Here is an 18,025-nt window from a genome sequence, read left to right as displayed (position 1 = left end):
AACAGAATGAAATATTGCATTATGCCATGATTTGTTTAATTGAATAAACACATGCATTCACATTCTTCAACAATGTAAGTTTTTACCATATGAACAAATGACATGCTCTGGCACTTCCAATAATGACTGTGGCACAGGTTTTGATCTCAACAGCTCTTGGCTGGAGGTTCTGCTTGACTGCCCTTGCATTTGTGATTCATTCGAATGACAGCGTAATGGAGGAAAAAAATTCCAACAAGTTGTATTTGGAGCCAACTGTGTTTGCTAGGGAAAGTAAAAAATACAATTTTAAAAACTGAATATTTTCAATACATTTGTATTCGGTCTTCATACAATGATATAAATACAACAGTCACTATGTTTTGAACGCATGAAGCTGTTTGCAGATAAAGCTTAAATGTTGCATTGTTTCTAGACATATTAGACACAGTTCAAGTGATTAAGCGAAAATATTTGGGGTGGGGTGGCTCTAGAAGTCAGTATATGAAAATCCATTATTATGGCATATTGGCTGAAAAGATTTAATGTATGCTAAACAAACACGTAAGATTGATATAGAGCGTGAGTACCCACAACTAGATTCCCATTGCTAACAGGAGTCGTGACAGAAAATAGACTACTTATTAGAATACATAGGTCTTTAGCTGTCTTTTGAAACTCAACAAGTTACCGTTGGCTCTTAGTTGAATAGGGTGGGAATTCCAGAGCTTAGATGCCAGATAAGCAAAAGATCGCCCACCACCTCTGGCCCTGTTGACTCTGTGGGGTGGGTAGCCATAAGAGAGAGACTGTTTGACCTTAGAGCTGGTGCTTTACTGTGAGGGATGATGAGATGACCAAGGATGTGTGGTCTCTGGGCCTCTTTTACTTTGTGTACAATGGATAATGTTTTTAAATCTATCCTTTTCTTTACTGGTAGCCCACGCCTCATCTGGATCCCCTTTAGTTCCTTCTTTCAGATCTGCCATTATTCTGACATCTTGGCCCTGGACTATGCTCACTTTGAGGCATCATTATTTTGTACACGATCGACATTCTGTTCTGCCTTTTTCTCTAAAGAATCATCTGAGGACGGGCTGGTGACCGGATCCTGACCTTTATGGAGCTGCTGTTTATGAAAAGTGTACTCTTGGCACCCAGGCTTAGCGTGTTAAAAACTTTCCCCTCCCCCCGCCTGACTTTCCCCTCCCTCCAAATTTTTTAGTCTTCAGTGCCCTGAGGAAGGTGATGGCTACTTGCTAGCCCAGCCCCGAAACACGCGTTGGCACCGTGCAAGCCAGCAACCTTTAGGCGACTAACTTCTGATAGCACTTACTAGGCACACTATTGCCCTGTATCTTCTGTGGGTTTCTGGCTTCTGTATATATTGCCTGTATAAAATCAGTTTTATGTGACTTTTGAGAGAGTGTGGATTGCATGAATGGTAAGGCTGGTGGAAATATATGTTTATGTTTTGGTCTTTAGGCTCATCTTTATGTTTAGAGCTCTTTCGTGGGGATAGAGAGAATTTTTTTGTCTATTTAGATATCTTTATCAGTCCAGACATATTTGCCTTGTTTGTTTACTATAAATTTGTTTTTGCATAGTGTTTTTTTGTTTGCTCCGTAACTTATTACTTGAAATCCTATTAAATTGATTAACAGGATTTCTAAATAGAAACCTCTGTGTATTATATCCTTGCTTGTTTTTCCATTTTTTGTTATGTATTTGGTTCTACCCTGAACCCAGTGAATTGCCCATTCTTATCCATTTGAGAAGGTATTACGCTCCTTGAGTATACTTTGGCAGGTGACACTTTCCTTCCTCTTCTTCGGGGGTGGACCTTTTCTTACTGTTGTTCCAGAGAGTCCCTGCCTACATCTATTTTCTCAGGGTCCCTTATTACTGGTCCTGTGCTGAAATGTGAACACTTCAGAAATTTGCAAACTGAGACTGAGTTTATAACCTATACTTAAGCCACAAAGCCAATATACTTCGTACACAAGCCTGGTACGCAGACCCAACATACGCACACACTGCATGCAATGCAGACGTTTGTAAGAGGCACACACGAATATACACACACCTAATTCTAGGTACAGTTATAGGTGCCTGATGTAACTGACAAATACAAATGCTACTAAATGCCGAACACACGGTCTATGTAAGTCACAAATACAGTCCACTCAGTCCAGACTGCCCACCCCTGAACTCCTGACTATACACACTCTTGAAACAGACACATTTTTGACTCTGTAAAACCACAGACTGATATACATGCCCAACACACAACGGAAATCCACTTCCTAGTACTCCTGGGTATAGGCAGCAACATACGCTCCTGCTTACACACACTGTACACTTTTAATACAAAGTCTTGGCTCCACACACTCTTGAAAGACCCACATTAATGGCTTCCAGAGTCACAAAGTGGTAAAACCCACACACTCCAGACTTTATTTACACTAGGGCTGACACGCACATTCCATTTTTTTTTTTTTTGTAAATAATTTTTATTGTAGTCATACCTGTACAGGCTCTTACACATAAGCAGCTTCAGAAAAATGCGCAGGTATACAGTGTGATTCGCTGACCAGTACACAGCCGTCATGCCCACAACCCGGGGGTCGGGCGGCAATGATGTCTCTGCTCTTCCATGCCCGACGTTCAATATCGAGGAGTGGTTAGTGTCCGGATTACGTGCATGACTACTTTTCCAGTCCTATCCAACTACGCGCAAGCCCCAACTCCCACCCCCTGCGCAAAACCTAGAACTCCCCCCCTTGTCCCACCCCACCCACCACCACCCGTCTACGGCTCCTGTAGCGGTCATTCCTGGTGATCTGGTGTCAGTCTCCCTGCATATCTGCTGGTCCTAGAGCCTCAACTCGCTTCTTCCGCCCTACCTGCCTCGGGGGCCTCCCCCTCCTCATCCGCCTCGCTGTCCCTGAGTGCCTGTACCAGTACTTCCCAGGATGTCGCAGTGTCAGCCGCCGTCTGGCTAGGGGTCCTGCGCGCAAGCTGGTACCTGTGTGTGCTGTCAGCCGTCGCCCATTTTAGAAATTCCTGTTGCCACCTCCGTGGAGTTGGTCCCACCCTCGCCTTCCAGTTCCTAGTGATCTCCCTCTTTGATACCATTAATCCCATGTCAATAAACTTGCTCGTGAGTTTGTTTTTGGGGGTGTGGGGAAACCAGTGCAAGAGACATTCCGCTGGTCCGTAGTCTAAGGTCCTTTCAGTCACCTCGTTTAAAACCTCCCCAATGTCCTGCCAGTAACCCCGTAAAGCCGGACACGCCCATAGCATGTGCACTAATTCGGCCCCCTCTTCCGGGCACCGGGGACAGGTCGCTGTTACCTCGCCAAAATACCGCCTGATCCTTCCCGGGGTCATGTACGCCCTTGTGCAATACATAATAGTGGATTAGTTGAAACCTAGCGTTTCTCGTGCTATTGCGAGCCCTACGGATAAGCTGTGCCCACGTTGTGTCAGGTATATCCTTACCCAGGTCCACCTCCCACTTGGCTTTCAGGGATAGAAGAGGAGGGATATTCTCTCTAATCATCCGGTTGTAAAGGCACGTTACCGCCTTGACCGTGCCCGCCGCCATCATAGCGTATTGGCACGCCGCCGCCGTCTCAGGTTCCTCAAGTCCCGTAGCCCAGTGGGCCTGCACTGCTCTGGATACTGCCGCATGAAGCAAAAATCCCCCTCTCGGGATATCGAAGCGCTCCATTAACTCCTGAAACGGGAGCAGCACTCCATTTTCGTAGAGGTCCCCTACCACCTGTACTCCCGCTTCTTCCCATTCTTGTAGATGCGACCAGTCGCCGCCATGCGGCAAGGCTGTTAGCATGCCCAGGGGAATCTCTGGCGCATATGGGCGCCGGATTCCCGCCCTCCTCTGTGCCCGGTTCCAGCATTGGCGGTACGTGCGTTGTTCCAGCGATAAATCCCGACCGTCCAGCCGCTGTTGAAGGGTAATATACGCCAGGACGTGTCTGGGCGTCCCCCGCAAGCGTTCGTCCTCCGGGCCTCGAAATACTCTCGCTACCTCTTGCGTGAAAACCTGCAGTTGGGCCGCTAGATAATAAAGTTCAAAGTCCGGCACCGCCAGACCCCCCTCATCTTTCGGGCGAGAAAGCGTGGCCAGCGCCACTCTGCACCGTCCCGCTCCCCATACGAACGACGTAATCAGCGATTTAAGCAGCCTGAAGAAGGAGCCAGGCAGCCAGATTGGGAGCGTCCGGAAGTAATACAGCAATCTCGGCAGGGCAACCATCTTCAGCAGGGAGATCCGGCCCGCCACCGAGAGCGGCAACGTGGCCCAGAAGGCCATGCAGCCCTTCAGTCCTCGTACACATCGCCCCAGGTTGCCCTCAAGCAAGTCATCCGTCTTATGGTAGATATGGACCCCCAGGTACTTAATACAGGTAGGTTCCCAGGTCGCTTCCGACTGGTGTTGTGGCTGGGCGGCGCCCTCCAGGAGCGGGAACAAACTCGTCTTGGGCCAGTTAACCCTCAAGCCCGATATCTCTCCGAAGCTCTCTAGCAGTGCTTCCGCTCCTTGCAAGTCCCCAACACCATCGTGAAGGAAGAGCAGTAAATCATCGGCATATAGCGAGATGAAATGTTGCCCGTCCCGGGCCCGCACTCCATGGAAGTGCCGCCCTGTCCGGGCCTCAGCCGCCAGTGGTTTTATAGCCAATGCAAATAGAAGCGGCGATAGGGAGCAGCCCTGTCGAGTGCCTCGTTCTACCGGGTAGCGGAGGGACACCGTCGAACCCACCCTCACCCTTGCAATCGCCTCCGCATAGAGGACCTTCGTCCAATGAATATAGCCAGCACCCAGCCCAAATCGCTCCATTACCGCATAAAGGTAGTCCCACTCTAGACTGTCGAAAGCCTTTTCAATGTCGACCGAGAGGACCAGTTCCGTCCCAGCCCCGCCGTCCAGCCCGTCCATGAGGCGGACAAGCCTTCTGATGTTCATTGTGGTGTTGCGCGTCGGTATAAAACCGTTCTGGTCTTCGTGCACAAGCCCCGTCATGTGAGGAAGGAGCCTCGCCGCTAGAATGGAGCTCAGGATCTTATAATCTGCGGTGAGCATAGAGAGTGGTCGGTAGGACGCGGGATCACTACTCTCCCTACCGGGCTTCAGTAGCGGAACCACTAATGCCTCCCGCATTGATTGCGGTAGTCGGCCCGCCGCCTTGGCCTCTTCATACACGGTTAGGAGTCGCGGCGCCAGAACATCCAAATATTTACCATAGAACTCTATGGGGAGCCCGTCTATTCCCGGTGATTTGCCCCGTGCCATGCGCCGTACTGCCGCCCTGATCTCCCCCAGGTCAATGTCCGATCCCAGGTCCTTCGCCTGCTCTGCCTCCAGCCGTTGGAGGGGTAGACCAGCCAAGAAGGGTTCCGCCAGCCCCGTCCGGTCTCCCGGGGTACTCCTGTACAGACCCTCGTAGTATTTCTGGAAGCCGTCGACTATGCCCAGCTGAGTGTGTTGCACCACGCCCGATGCATCCCTCAGTTGGAGTATGGGAGCGCACCGTCTAGTGGGGTTCGAAAGCCACGCCAGGAGGGTGCCCGCCTTGTCACCGTCCACATGGGAACGCAGCACATACCGCTTGTAGTCAAAGGCTCGGAGCCTCTCTACTTCAATAGCTACCGCCTCCCTAGCCGAGCCTAATGTCTCCTGGAGTTCCGGGTGTCCGGGCCTCTCCCTCTCCGCTTCCCTCAGCTTGGCATCCGCCTTAGCCAAATCGCCCAGCAACACCTTCCTTACGCCTACATACTCCTTGATACAGATACCCCTCACCACTACCTTAAAGGCGTCCCATTCCGTCGCCCTAGAGGTCGCCGTCCCTTCATTCTCCGCGAAGTATAAGGCCACCCCCTCCGCCAGGGCCGCCTCGAATAGGGGGTCTTCTAGGGTCTCAGGCCGTAATTTCCAGATCGGGATCCTGGGTTTTTCCGCTACCCACGCTAGCCGGATTAGGAGTGGATTGTGGTCTGAGATCGTTCTCGACAGGTACTCCGATCCAGTGACGTACGGCAGCACCCCCCGGGAGCAGAGTATCGCATCCAACCGGACATGCAAGTCATGCAGTCCGGAGAAAAACGAGTAATCCCGGTCTGTCGGGTGTTGTCCTCTCCATACATCCGTAAGTTCCCAGCTCTCCTGCCATTCCCTCCTGCCCCTAGACAGCCTATGTACTGGGGAATCTTGTAAGGGGGGGTGGGACCTATCCAACGAGGGGTCTGCAATGGAATTAAAGTCGCCCCCCAGCAGGACCGGGCCCGCCAGGGAGTGAGCCAGCGTCCCTGATAGTGTCGCGAGGAAGGCCAACTGGTCCGTGTTCGGGGCATATATACTAGCTAACACAACATCTTTACCTTCTAGTTTCCCCTCTACCACCACATACCTCCCTTCCTGGTCCACCCATTGGCGCGTGAGCTGGAAAGGTGTGCCTGCTCTAATCCATATGAGTACTCCCCTCGCATAGGCCGAGTAGCTGGTGTGAAAAACCTGTCCCCGCCATCTCCTCTGTAGTGCGGCCCCCTCCTGTCGTGTAAGATGCGTCTCCTGTAACATTGCAATGTGTACCCCCCTCCGCACTAAATAGGCATGGACTTTATGTCTGCGCTGCATAGAGTGTAGGCCCCGCACATTCCAGGTAATACAGTTCAGTCTATTCACATCAGCCATTGTCCCAGTGATCCGGTCGAAACACTCCCTCCAGTTCCAGCCCTTCGACGGTGGTGGTGCCCCCCCTGAACAAAACAGAGCTACTAAACAGTCCTACCCATGGTGAACCCAGGGTCAATAACTTCAAACAGAGTAAACAATCCCCAACTGTGGAGCCCCCCCCCTCCCCCAGAACAGGCCCCAATATCGAGATATCAGTCCCCATCCAAACTCCCATACCTGATTGACCCAGGTCTCTACTACACAGCCGTAGCTGTGGGTGCCTTAAGGGCCAACGGAGTGTGGCCTCGGCCAGAGGGGGGTTGCGCTGCCCAGCCCCTCGCTCCCTCCCCAAGTACCCATGGACTCACTGTACTGAGCACCCCGGTGCGCCCCGACCCCCACTACGTGCTGAGGCACGGGTCCCCCTCCTAGCCATCTAAACATTACCCATTGTCCTCCGCCAGCAGTTCAAATATTCAGGATCTCATCCGACGTTTGCGGCGTCACCAGCGGCCCTTCTGTCTTATGAATCCCGGAGTGGTCCGACTCCGAGCCTGAGGCAGAGACATGAGTGTCCGAGTCCGTGGCCCCCCTAGATCCAGGGGCCTCCGCTCGCCCCAGCTTCCCTGCTTCCAACAGCGCTGCCTGCCGCTCTGCCTCAGTTTGGGAGGCCGTCGGTCCCAGCTTCCCCCGTCCTCGTTTCCACAGCCTCTTCGATTTCCGCAGCCGCGCCGGCGAGCGCTCCCGCTCCTTCTCCCACTCCTCTCGTATTTTGGCGCCGTCAGTCCCAGCCTTGTATGTCTCCCACCAGTCCCAGGCTTCCGCTGACGTGTTAAAGAAGATCGCCTTGTCGTCAACCACCACTCGTAGTCTGGCCGGGAATAGTAAGGAGTAGGCAATTCCTTCAGTCCGCATCTCCCTTTTGATTGTAAGGAAGGAGGCTCGCTGCTTCTGCGTTTCGAAGGTGAAATCTGGGAAAAGTGTGACCCTACTATTCGCAATCTGGAAAGGGCCATCCTCTCGAGCTTTCCGTAGGAGCAGATCTCTGTCCTTGTGGTGGAGCACCTTGGCTATGATCGGCCTGGGCGGGAGTCCGGGCTTGGGAGGTCCTGAGGGGACCCTATGTGCACGCTCTAGAGTGAAGAATGGCGAAAGCCCCTCCGGCGCCACCACTGTTTTTAGCCATTCCTCCATGTAGGCCACCATGTCCCTCGTCTCCTCCGTCTCTGGCACGCCGACGACCCGCACATTGCTGCGCCGACTTCTGTTTTCTGCGTCCTCCGCTCGCCTTTCCAGGGTGCGTATGCGGTCTAGGGCCTCCGTCAGCTTGATCTCCATCACCTTGTGAGCTGGCGCCAGGTCTTTGATCGCCGTTTCCGCCTCCGTGACCCTGTCCTTTAATTTGTCATGGTCCGCCCGGAGCAAGCCCAGCCCCGACGCCACCTGCGCTATGTCGTTGTGGAGCACTTCTCGAGTGGCCGTTATGGCGTCCAAAATCCGATCCTGCAATCGCTGCAGGTCCGTCTGCTCAGCGGGGCCCCCCTCCGCCACATTAGACGTCGCCGCCTCCTCCGCCTTGGCTTTTGGCTTCCCCATTGTAGCCGGCCTCGCCTCCCTCGTCCTTTCCGAGTGCTTGCTTCCCTCGGGCCTCAGCCACGTGGCCGGCTCCTGTGCGCTACGGGATCTCGCTGCGCAGTTACCGCACTCCAGAAGCAGCGCCCGCCGTGCAGCTCGCCTCCTGGGGACTGTGGTAGACTGTCCTCCCTCTCCTGGGCTAGCGGTTCAGGTTTGTCGCGCTACTGGGAGTTTGGCGCTGCCGGAGGTCCTCCGCTGGTCTGCGGGCGTCTCCGCTATGTCCCCATACACTGCTCAAGCCTTCGCGGCGGGGGGCGAAAAGAGAAAAAAAAAAAAAAAGAGGAGGGGGGGGGGCCCGGGATGTGTCGCACTGCGTCCCGTCCCCCGTGGTCCACCTCTCAGGGCTGCCCCCGCTCGCCCGCCGTCAAGTCCGGTGCCCAGGGCTGGGTCGCAGTCCGTCTCTCCGCCCTCCCGGCAATGGAGGCTGCCTGGTGGCTCCGCCTGCAGTGGCGCACCTGGTGGCCCTTCCTTCTGGCGGTCGCGGCCGCCGTGCACCGCAGCCGAGGGTCAAGGAGCTTCTCCCGCTGTGGGGGGTATCGCCGTCGGAGACGTCCGAGACGGCGGCCGCGCCCCTTCCGTGTGCTCCGGGTGTGTGGACCGCTGTGCAGCCCTCGGTCAATCAAGGCTCCGTCGCGGCCGCCATCTTGCGCGCCGCCGTCTCTCCCTCCGCTCCGGTGTCCGCTGCGATCGGCGGCCGATCTCGGCGCTGCAGTACCGCCAGCAGCTCAGACCCTGCCCAGCCAGTCACCATCAGGTCCGCTACCGGCGCCGGGGCACACACGGGTTTTCCGGCCCCGTTTTCAGGAGTATCGTGGGGAAGAGGCACGGAGCTCCGGGCTCACGCCGCCATCGCCCTCGGCGCTCAAGCCACGCCCCCCCTGACACGCACATTCCATGCGTAACTAACTCCTAATACATACACAGTCCACGCCATACAGACACTTGCAAAACACACTGATATCACACACTCATGTCTCCACGTTTCTGACTCTACAAACACCTCAGAGAGACAACTGTCTGAATGCTCTTGAACATACTCGTAAAACACAGGCCCTCATGGCTATGTATTACTGAAAGTGATAACAGTTACATTTCTGACTCTTTCCAAGTTTTGAACTCGCACTCTCGGCTCCATAAAGAGGTTTCACAGACACATTTTTTTTTGTCAAAACTGTTGTGATTTCCAAGTAGGCGGTCAGTACAGGCCTGCATTTGAAACAATTCTTCAAGAAAATACATAGCTATTTTGAGTTACAGTGTCCACAGAATGGTATTTGTCTTATTACTGCATCACAGTTATCGCCCACTGTATATATAACAAAATAACCCTCCCCCTGAACGCCCCTGTTCCCACTCCCCTCCTCCAGCTAAACCCCTCAATTAACAAATGGTACATGTGAGCACCATGTTGAGAGGGCGAAGTATTTTGCATTCTGGGACTTGTAGTCATGTGTTAAATATAATGGGAGAAGGAAAGCGAATGCGTAATGAAAATAGTCCGTCTTTTAGCTCTGTTTAGAACTCTGACATAGGGATTGATAGCTTTTCACCTGGAAGTAGTTGAGGAGGGTGGTAGAATATAAAACAGGCAGTTTCGCCGTGAAAATCAGTTTTTTGCCCAACGAGATATGCATGCGTGCATGCTGTACCAGAGGAACAGGGTACAGGGTACAATAGTAACCGTCATGCCGTTTTAAAGATGTGATCATTTTTACAAAACAGATGTCATGGTAAGTGAAATCACGCTTTGGGAATAGCTTTAATGTTTATGCATTGGTAATTACAATCATTTGTAATAATGGTGGGATGGACCAGGGGCAAACCGGTTTCATTCAATGGTTGTTAATAGTTAGCATGTCAGAGATGGGACGGGTATAATTTCGTAATTTTTTCTAGTGGAAAAACTCAGCGTACTAGTTATATGTAATTGAAATATGTTTTCCCATGGCTTATGGAAAATAATAGTTTCGTGCAGAACAGAGGGATCTCGTTCTTTGAATTCATGTGCTATATAAGTAGAAATTATGGGAAGCGTATTGTTTTGCAAATGATGATGGATAACATTAAATGTATGCATTTACCTTTTTAGATGCCCTTGACGAAGGGAAAACTTTCCCGAAATGCATTGGGTGTTTTAATAAATCTTGACATGTGGAAACCCATTTTCGCCCCTGAACTTTTGTGAACAGCGATGTCATACAGTGGATATGGATAAAACGTATAGAATTACCAGTTGAAAAATAGAAGAATAAATTAGATAAGCATGGATAAAAAGTGGAAAAAAGTGGAATTCATTGGATTTATAGTCTTTGTAGCTGTGCTACTTGGTGGAACCAGAGCTGGTTCACCTTCGTGACATGTGAGCATCTAGCCACGTGTATCTATATATCAGCTTTCCACCTCTCACGGGGAGGCGTGTGGTGGTGCCGGGGAATACCTCTAGTTAAAGCCTTCCCCATACTTTAATTTAAAGCGGCACCGTCCGTTCAAAATTGAAAAAGATGTCGGGCTCTCGTCCAAGCGGGGCAGGCACACAGGGATAGGCCCCTGGAGAGGTAGTTCACCAGGGGTGCCCAGACATAATCAACATTTTTGTAAGAGTCTGAGAAGATGTCTGATATTATCTCCATTGTGACTGCCACCACAGCCTAGCGTGCCATTGAGAGAAGGCGACTCTTTGTACTTCCATGCTGTAGCCACTGGTATTATTGTGGATCCCAAACAAAGCCACATCAGTGATTTATCCCCTCTCATCCGGTATATAAGGGAGTAATTGCTTAACCCCAACAGGACAGATACTGGGTTGTCAGGAATCGGACACCACAATATCTCCCTAATCTGGGTCAGAATTGGTTTCCAAACCGATTTAATAGACGGGCAGTTCCACCATATATGTTTAAAGTCTCCAAATAATCCACAACCCCTCCAACATAAATCTGAAATTTGGGGAAAGATTTTCTTTTAGGGCAGCTATTAATGTCTGATTTAAGTGACTTCTGGGATGCTGCCATATTGGCCTTCAACTCCTCCCTAAGTTCTGGCTTAAAATCTTGTAGGGATGTCAGGAGATCCTCTTTTGTTAGTGACATTGTGCCTTTCGCTTGGGGGTTCCAAGGGGGCATCACGTGGTTCCACCGGGACAAAATAGCGAGAAACCCTATTCTGTTGAGTCTTCTTAGGTGGCATAGAGGCTGCAGAGATTTGATCAGATCATCATCATGTGTTGCTTAACTTGTTGGCCTCAGGGGAGGGCTGTCACCAGATCTCTTTCCCTTGCCTCACCCTTTACCGTGGGTTTTGCTTCCTCCGACATCGGTATCAAAATTTCCAGAATGTCGTTCAGGCACCTCTGATGGTTCTCCCTTCGGTCTGTTACACCTCACCCATATGTAATTAGGCCTAAAAGACACTGCTCTTCCTGTGTGGAGGGGTTTCCTCTTAGGCCCTCACCACACTAATGAGTTGGCGTGCAGGGGAGACCTGTGCACCTCAGGGCCTCTGTCATGCCGCCAATCAACTCACTCCTCATACGGTCACCAACCCTTTGTGCTTTATTTTATTGATGCCGCTAAATCTTCAGGCAAAGGGTTGGCCCGTGGAGAGCTACTGTGCCATCTTAGAGTCAGGCAGGGGACATCGGCTTCCCGTGCCGCTCGCCCTCCAGGAGGAGTGGTGTGGCTCACTGGTGTGGAGTGGTGTGGCTCACTGGTTAGAGGCGGCAGACCTGGAAGCAGAGGACGGCCCGGGACCAGGGTTCAATTCCCGACGCGGCAGGGTCGTGGACCAGGGTCAGCGGACTCGATAATTCTCGCCTCGGTGCCTACTCTAACCAGGGATCACACTCGGCAACTCTGGGCATTAGCTTGCCTCATCTCCACAACGGCCCCCCACAAACGCCGGGGATGCCTGGTTTCACCTTGGAGATACCCAATAGGGACCATCTCACAGGGAAAGCCAGGACGGGTTCCCCAGCGGTCTATAGCACAGAGATACTCCTTCGGGAGTCGATTCTAGCGCTTTAGAAACCCACAATCAATCAGGAGTCCCTCTCAGGCCCCTCATGCTCCTGCTGTACAGTGGTTCCTGGGCTCGGCACTCACTACATCGCGGTCAGTTCAGCTCCAGGGTCGACGGACTAGCCCCCACCACATCAGGCTTTCCGTCCCCTCTGTCTCCACTTCACGAACTCAGCACCGACTCGAGCCGGCCTCCGCTTTAGAGCAAGCCAGAGTGGCAACAACTCCCAGGGCCGGCCCGGGTACCTGCTGTTGCGCTACTGGCCCAGGGCAATCGCCAGTCTCTTACACAGAACACACGGGCAAGTTGTCACCGATTCCCCAACTGCGTAGCTCAAGGCAGGCAGAGTGACACCTCCTCGCTGCAGCTTCGTAAATGGGGGTCTCTCTCGGCTGACTAGATAGACATTTCAATTGGGTAGGGGTTACCACATCTCCGTCATGCATCAGATCGCGCCCACAGCCAGGACTACTCCAACATATTGCAGTTGCTGCAGCGGAGCCCTCATGGATCACGTCCACACGGCCATCTTGGCACACATTTTTGAAGTATTTTTAAAATTCCAAAAGATTTTTTGCTAACTGTATGTTATTGCATTATTGAATTATCAATTAACATGAAAAGTTTAATATTTATTAAAACATTTTTTTTTTAAAGATCTATTTCAGAAAAAAATTAAACTGTTTGGGATTGTTTTACTCAATACAAGTACTACACCACAAATAACAGATGCACACACTCCACAAGGAACAATACACAAAACACACTTGCTCATGTTTTTATATACATTGCGACTGAAAACACACACACTCCTTGTTAGATTTGGGTGTCTCTGGTTGGCACAGGTAAAGACTTGTGACAAGCAGGGACCCTCTCCTCTAGTCAGGATAAGGGGATCACCCTCTAAAATAACCCCTGCTCACCCTTTAGGTAGTGTGGCGCAAGCAGACAAGACTTATCTCAGAGCGTCATAGGTTAAGCATTTGTGAACACATACAGTAATTCCAAAATACACCACAAATGGACACCAGACTGGGAATATCAAAAATCGGTATCTTTTATATAGATGTCAAGCAGACTTAATATACGGTCCAATAACGTTTTAAGATGAAGCTACAATACTTATTTAGCACTTAAGGGTTCTTTGTTATCAAAACATGCGTAGTTCTATGGTTCTCCAATTTTTAACCTCTTCCGTGCGGCCCCGATTCCCCCCCGGTGCTGAGCCCTAATGAAAACGGGCATGGTCATGACGGAACGGTTCCGTCATAAGCACAGCTCGACCGATGCTCATGACGGAACCGTTCCGTCATGAGCATCGAATGGGTTAAATCATATTACTAGTATGAAAAAATAAACGAAAGTTAATACGTTTATCTTGGCAATCAATTTTGCCTGTTTAATTATTTTTTGAATTCATATTTAGTCACAAAAAGAACACAGTCTACTAAACAGAACGTCACATTACAAAAACATCCAACAATACATTTAAACTCAACATTAATGTGTCACAAAAACAATTATATAAATACAATACACAACAATGAAATAACAATTGATATGTCAAAAAACAGGTGATATATATATATATATAATCAATTTCGTATGGTTGTAAACAAATTAAACAACTCAAAGCACTCCTATACTCAGAGGATAAGTAATTTCGATACTCTAAGTGTTCGAGGATTTAACTGCCACTTATATCATAGCCGACGCGTTTCGAGTCCTGGTTTCATGAATTACCGGACTCTCATCAGGGCTGGATAAATCCTTTCTTAAAAAAACGACTGTTTATGACAAAAAACAAAACAAAAAGGGGTTTATTTAGAATGCTTCCCAACTGTCTTTTAAATGCTCTTTTTATCGTTAGCTGCAGGCCTGACCACATACCTGTGTGGTGCCAAAATTGGTTTGTGGGCTTCGAATTATGTTTCACGCAGTGACTGCCACTCTGCAACAAAATATCGAATTCTGAGTAGTATTGTGTGCAAACCGTGTTTTGCATTGCATTTGATTATATTATGAACGGAAATTATCTTATTACTGTTGTGTAGGAGAGTAGGGTCTGCAATCCTATGATCACCCAGATTTTTGCTTTTTGCTGCACTGGTTTACGACTTTCCCTGGCTGTGGGCCTGCTAATCAGACCCACAGCCTAGCTGTTCTCTCTACCCAAATTGTACTTAGGTACTGAATTGGCACTGGGCCCTCTCCAAGTCCCTGTACCCAGGGCTGAGGTGCACCCAGAAGTCTCCCAGGGGCTGAAGCATGTATTATGCCACCCCTGGATTGACTAACTAAAACTGACACAACTGGCTGCACGACAGCTGGGGCAAGGTGGTGTACTCACCCTTTGCTTTAGATATAGTATACCTATATCTAACCCTAAAAATGGACACACAGATCTCCTATCAGTCACTCCTATAGCAGGCCTTAACAATCCTGAAGGCAGAGTGCTTGGAATCGTGTGAGATGGTGCTCTAGCATGAGCTGAGCCTGTCTGCGGCTTTCGGGATCCATCCCTTAGCCGTTTCCATGATATCGCATACCATATACTCTTAAGTGCATTATAATCCTCGCGGTTATGTGCCAACTCTGGTATCGCTTTATCAAAACATGTCGAGTAAGGTGTCATACGAATTGGAATACTAACCCCTCGCCAATTCTGGCGACGGGGTTAGCATTCCACCCTTCTAGAGGGACACGACATGCCTGTAACCTATAACCCGGTTAAAAGTCAGACAGAGCCTTAGCATCCACAAAATGGATGCTGCCACCGAGACACAAGTCTGCCCTCCTGCTGCTGGGAGTCCTCCCAGAGCAGGAGATAAGGACAAAGGGTTTCCTGCCAGGGGCGGTGCCAGCACCGTCCCAGACAGGGTTTTGTGTATTGTAGGTAGGCAGGGCTTTAGAGGAAGGTGACTGCAAGTAGCACCCCGGTGCTCACTGTGCATAGGCCGGCTTGAACCAGTTCCAGGGTCACTCCAGACCCTGTGCTGGGGAAAAGCCCGCCAAGGAAGTGGGTGTAACCACCCCCCTCCTAGTCCCACCCATAGGGCAGGACTTAGTCGCGTGCCAGCCCCTTTTTACAGGATAAAGGTAGAGACTGGCCCCCTTCCAAATCAGATCATCTTTGAATCCTGAAACTACTTTCTGCGAAAGGAACTCAAGACTTCTTCCTAAGATTTCTCCCTTGTGACTAAGGAGTAGTCACCCTGCATCCGCAGGCACCATCTAAGAACACTGCGGTCTGCTGTAAGTCCTTCCTCCGGAATCCGACTGCCCAGCTCGACGAGAACCGGCTTCCCTGGCACCTCTGACCTCTACCCACCTCTACAGCCCAGCTGAGAACCGTGGGTGCGACGAGACCTCAAGGGACCGGCCATCTGCAAGACTGCACGACTTCTTTCCAGCAAGCCCGCCGAGTAATCTACTGGTGAGTGCTTTGGGGTCCGAGAAGCCCCGACTCTGAGCAGCTCCAGCTCCGAAGTGCAGCCCCCCAGCATCTCCACGATCTGCGTGGGGCCCTTCTGCTTTCCGCTGCTCACCGCGTTGTTTGGCTACTAGCCCGTTGGCTTGTGGCCTTCCTGACGACGCCCGACGACATTTCTGCTGCTGGTCTGGTTGCTCCAGACTGGCCCTTGCTCCCTTCCAGAAGAGGAGCACCCCGGACCCTCCTGGTCCACTCAAGACGCCATTTTGAGTCCACCGCGTGGGCTTGAATTAGCCAAGGCTTGTTGCCCAATCCTGGGTAACTTCGACGCCAACGACTTCATCCATCGTGGGACAGCTCGCACCTCCATCCTGGTCGCCGACAACGCCTCCTGGTCCGAGAGACTGCAGAGCCCAGCAGCGCCCACTCACCTGACTGCGGTGACTTCGCCCGGTGCCATCCTGGTGCCCACTTAATCACTGGCTAGTGATTCAAGAACTTGGTCCCCTCTGCTTTCAGGTTTTCTTCTTCCTTGATCCAGGCTTGGATCCATCGAACTTTTCTTCACTGGTCGCCTGCCAGCAACTTCTTCCTTCCAGGCTCCTGGTCCGGCAACGAGATCCCCGACGTCTTTTCAGACCTATGCAGCTGCAGCCCCTGGGCTAGGTAACTTCGGCACTTCGGTGTCCCAGCATAGCCTCACTATCCTAGGGTCAGGATCCACTGTCGTTTTCTTCCCACCAGGTCGGGTTCGCCCGTGAACACTAACTTTGCCTTTACTAGCCTCCATAGACTTTGTCCCGCATCCCGCGTGAGAGTGCACACTCTGCACCCGAGTCCCCTGGGCCTCCTAGTAGTAATCTAACGATTCCCTAGTCCAGTCCTAGCGATTCCAAAGCCTATTAGAACTGTTACTTACCTGCTAGTAATTCGCATTCCACTTTTAAAGTATATGGTTTTTCGTGCCCCTCGGGCATTTGTGTATAACGTGCTAACTTAAGTATTTTCGTAAGAGTTTTGTTGTGTGCCTAGCACCCTGTCCTCATAAAGAGTACAGGGTTGTTGTGATTCTAATAAATACACTGTTTATTTTCATAACACTTGTGTGGTGTCCTTTCACTGGGTGTTCAAGGGGTAATGTGATGGTAAAACAGCTGGCTTAACACGCCCTCTAGAGTCTTAGCCTTAGACTGCTCGTATCCATGCTACTAGGATAGCTGGTCTATAAGGTTGACTTACAACCAATCATCAATAAGGGTTGTTTGGACTGATATATAGTGATCACTAGAATAGTGAGCACTGCACATCAGGCCAACTTCTCACATGTTGTGTTTGTCGAAGCCACTTATGTCCAATATTGTTCAGATTGGGCAGGAGCCACTCTGCAACAAAATACCAGTTTTCTTAATGATACTATGTACATATGTCTTTTACATTACATTTATCGGGAGTCAGAAAGAAAGGTACCTTGTTAGTAACGTGGTTGTGTAATCCACTTGTGTTCGAAAATGTTCTGGTCAGGGCACTAGGGTCTTTAAATCTGAAAGAAGCGGGCAATGGCAATTTAGCCATATAACCGTATATTATCAAAGGAACTGTTATACACACACTCACAAACGGCCACTTACTCATGAGTCGATCAAGAATCAAGAAGGATTATTTGTTTTGCCATTCCGATCTTGTTTTGTTTTCAAGCTGCGAGGGACAAAAAAACTGGGTTTTTTTAAATGGAAAAAGGAACCGAAGAATCCCCGCTTGTTAAGCGAGCAGTATTAAACTGCACTATATCGATTACAAAAGAGGCTCACCTTTTGAGGGGCTTTGTGATTATTTTGAATTCTCTCTCGTTCCGCGTAGGAGGACAAACAAACCCGGAACGACTTCCAGATAAGTTGCCGGATCATGTAGCCACGTGACCGCAAATAGAACCAATCGCGTGAAGGAGCCTACCTATGTTTTAAAACAGTGCATTGTTGGAGTTGTATTTCAGATCGGAAGTTGGACAAACAGATTGAGTGATTATTAGGTTGACATTAGTTCTGGATTCAGTATAATTAATGATTCGTGTGTGGCGCATAAAGGATCAGCGCGCAAAAGTTGAAAGAATAGTGTCCTTTTATGAATAAAAACGACCCAGTGAGGTACAGTACTGCAAATGGATTATACTCTGTTTAGCTCACTCATGCAATTGAGTCCTCTGTTTATACTGTCGAATTTCATGATTAAATAAGCCTCTTTGCGTAACAGGGCACTTTCAGTGC

The 18,025-nt window shown here is 50.3% G+C and overlaps 1 protein-coding gene across 7 annotated transcripts in view; it reads right to left on the bottom strand.

Annotated features, from left to right (window-relative positions):
• Positions 1-18,025, bottom strand: part of BRDT (bromodomain testis associated) — a 2,808,714-nt gene that overhangs the window by 1,007,911 nt on the left and 1,782,778 nt on the right. For all 7 annotated transcript variants that reach the window (XM_078646309.1, XM_078646320.1, XM_078646312.1 and 4 more), the window contains one exon: positions 87-264. In XM_078646309.1, the coding sequence (XP_078502435.1) occupies positions 87-264 (178 nt within the window). The remainder of the gene's footprint in view (positions 1-86; positions 265-18,025) is intronic.

Source organism: Lissotriton helveticus, chromosome 1_1, assembly GCF_964261635.1.
Source record: "Lissotriton helveticus chromosome 1_1, aLisHel1.1, whole genome shotgun sequence".
NCBI lineage: Eukaryota > Metazoa > Chordata > Amphibia > Caudata > Salamandridae > Lissotriton > Lissotriton helveticus.
Note: the sequence above shows the minus strand (reverse complement) of the source record. Positions and strands in the feature narration are given on the sequence as shown.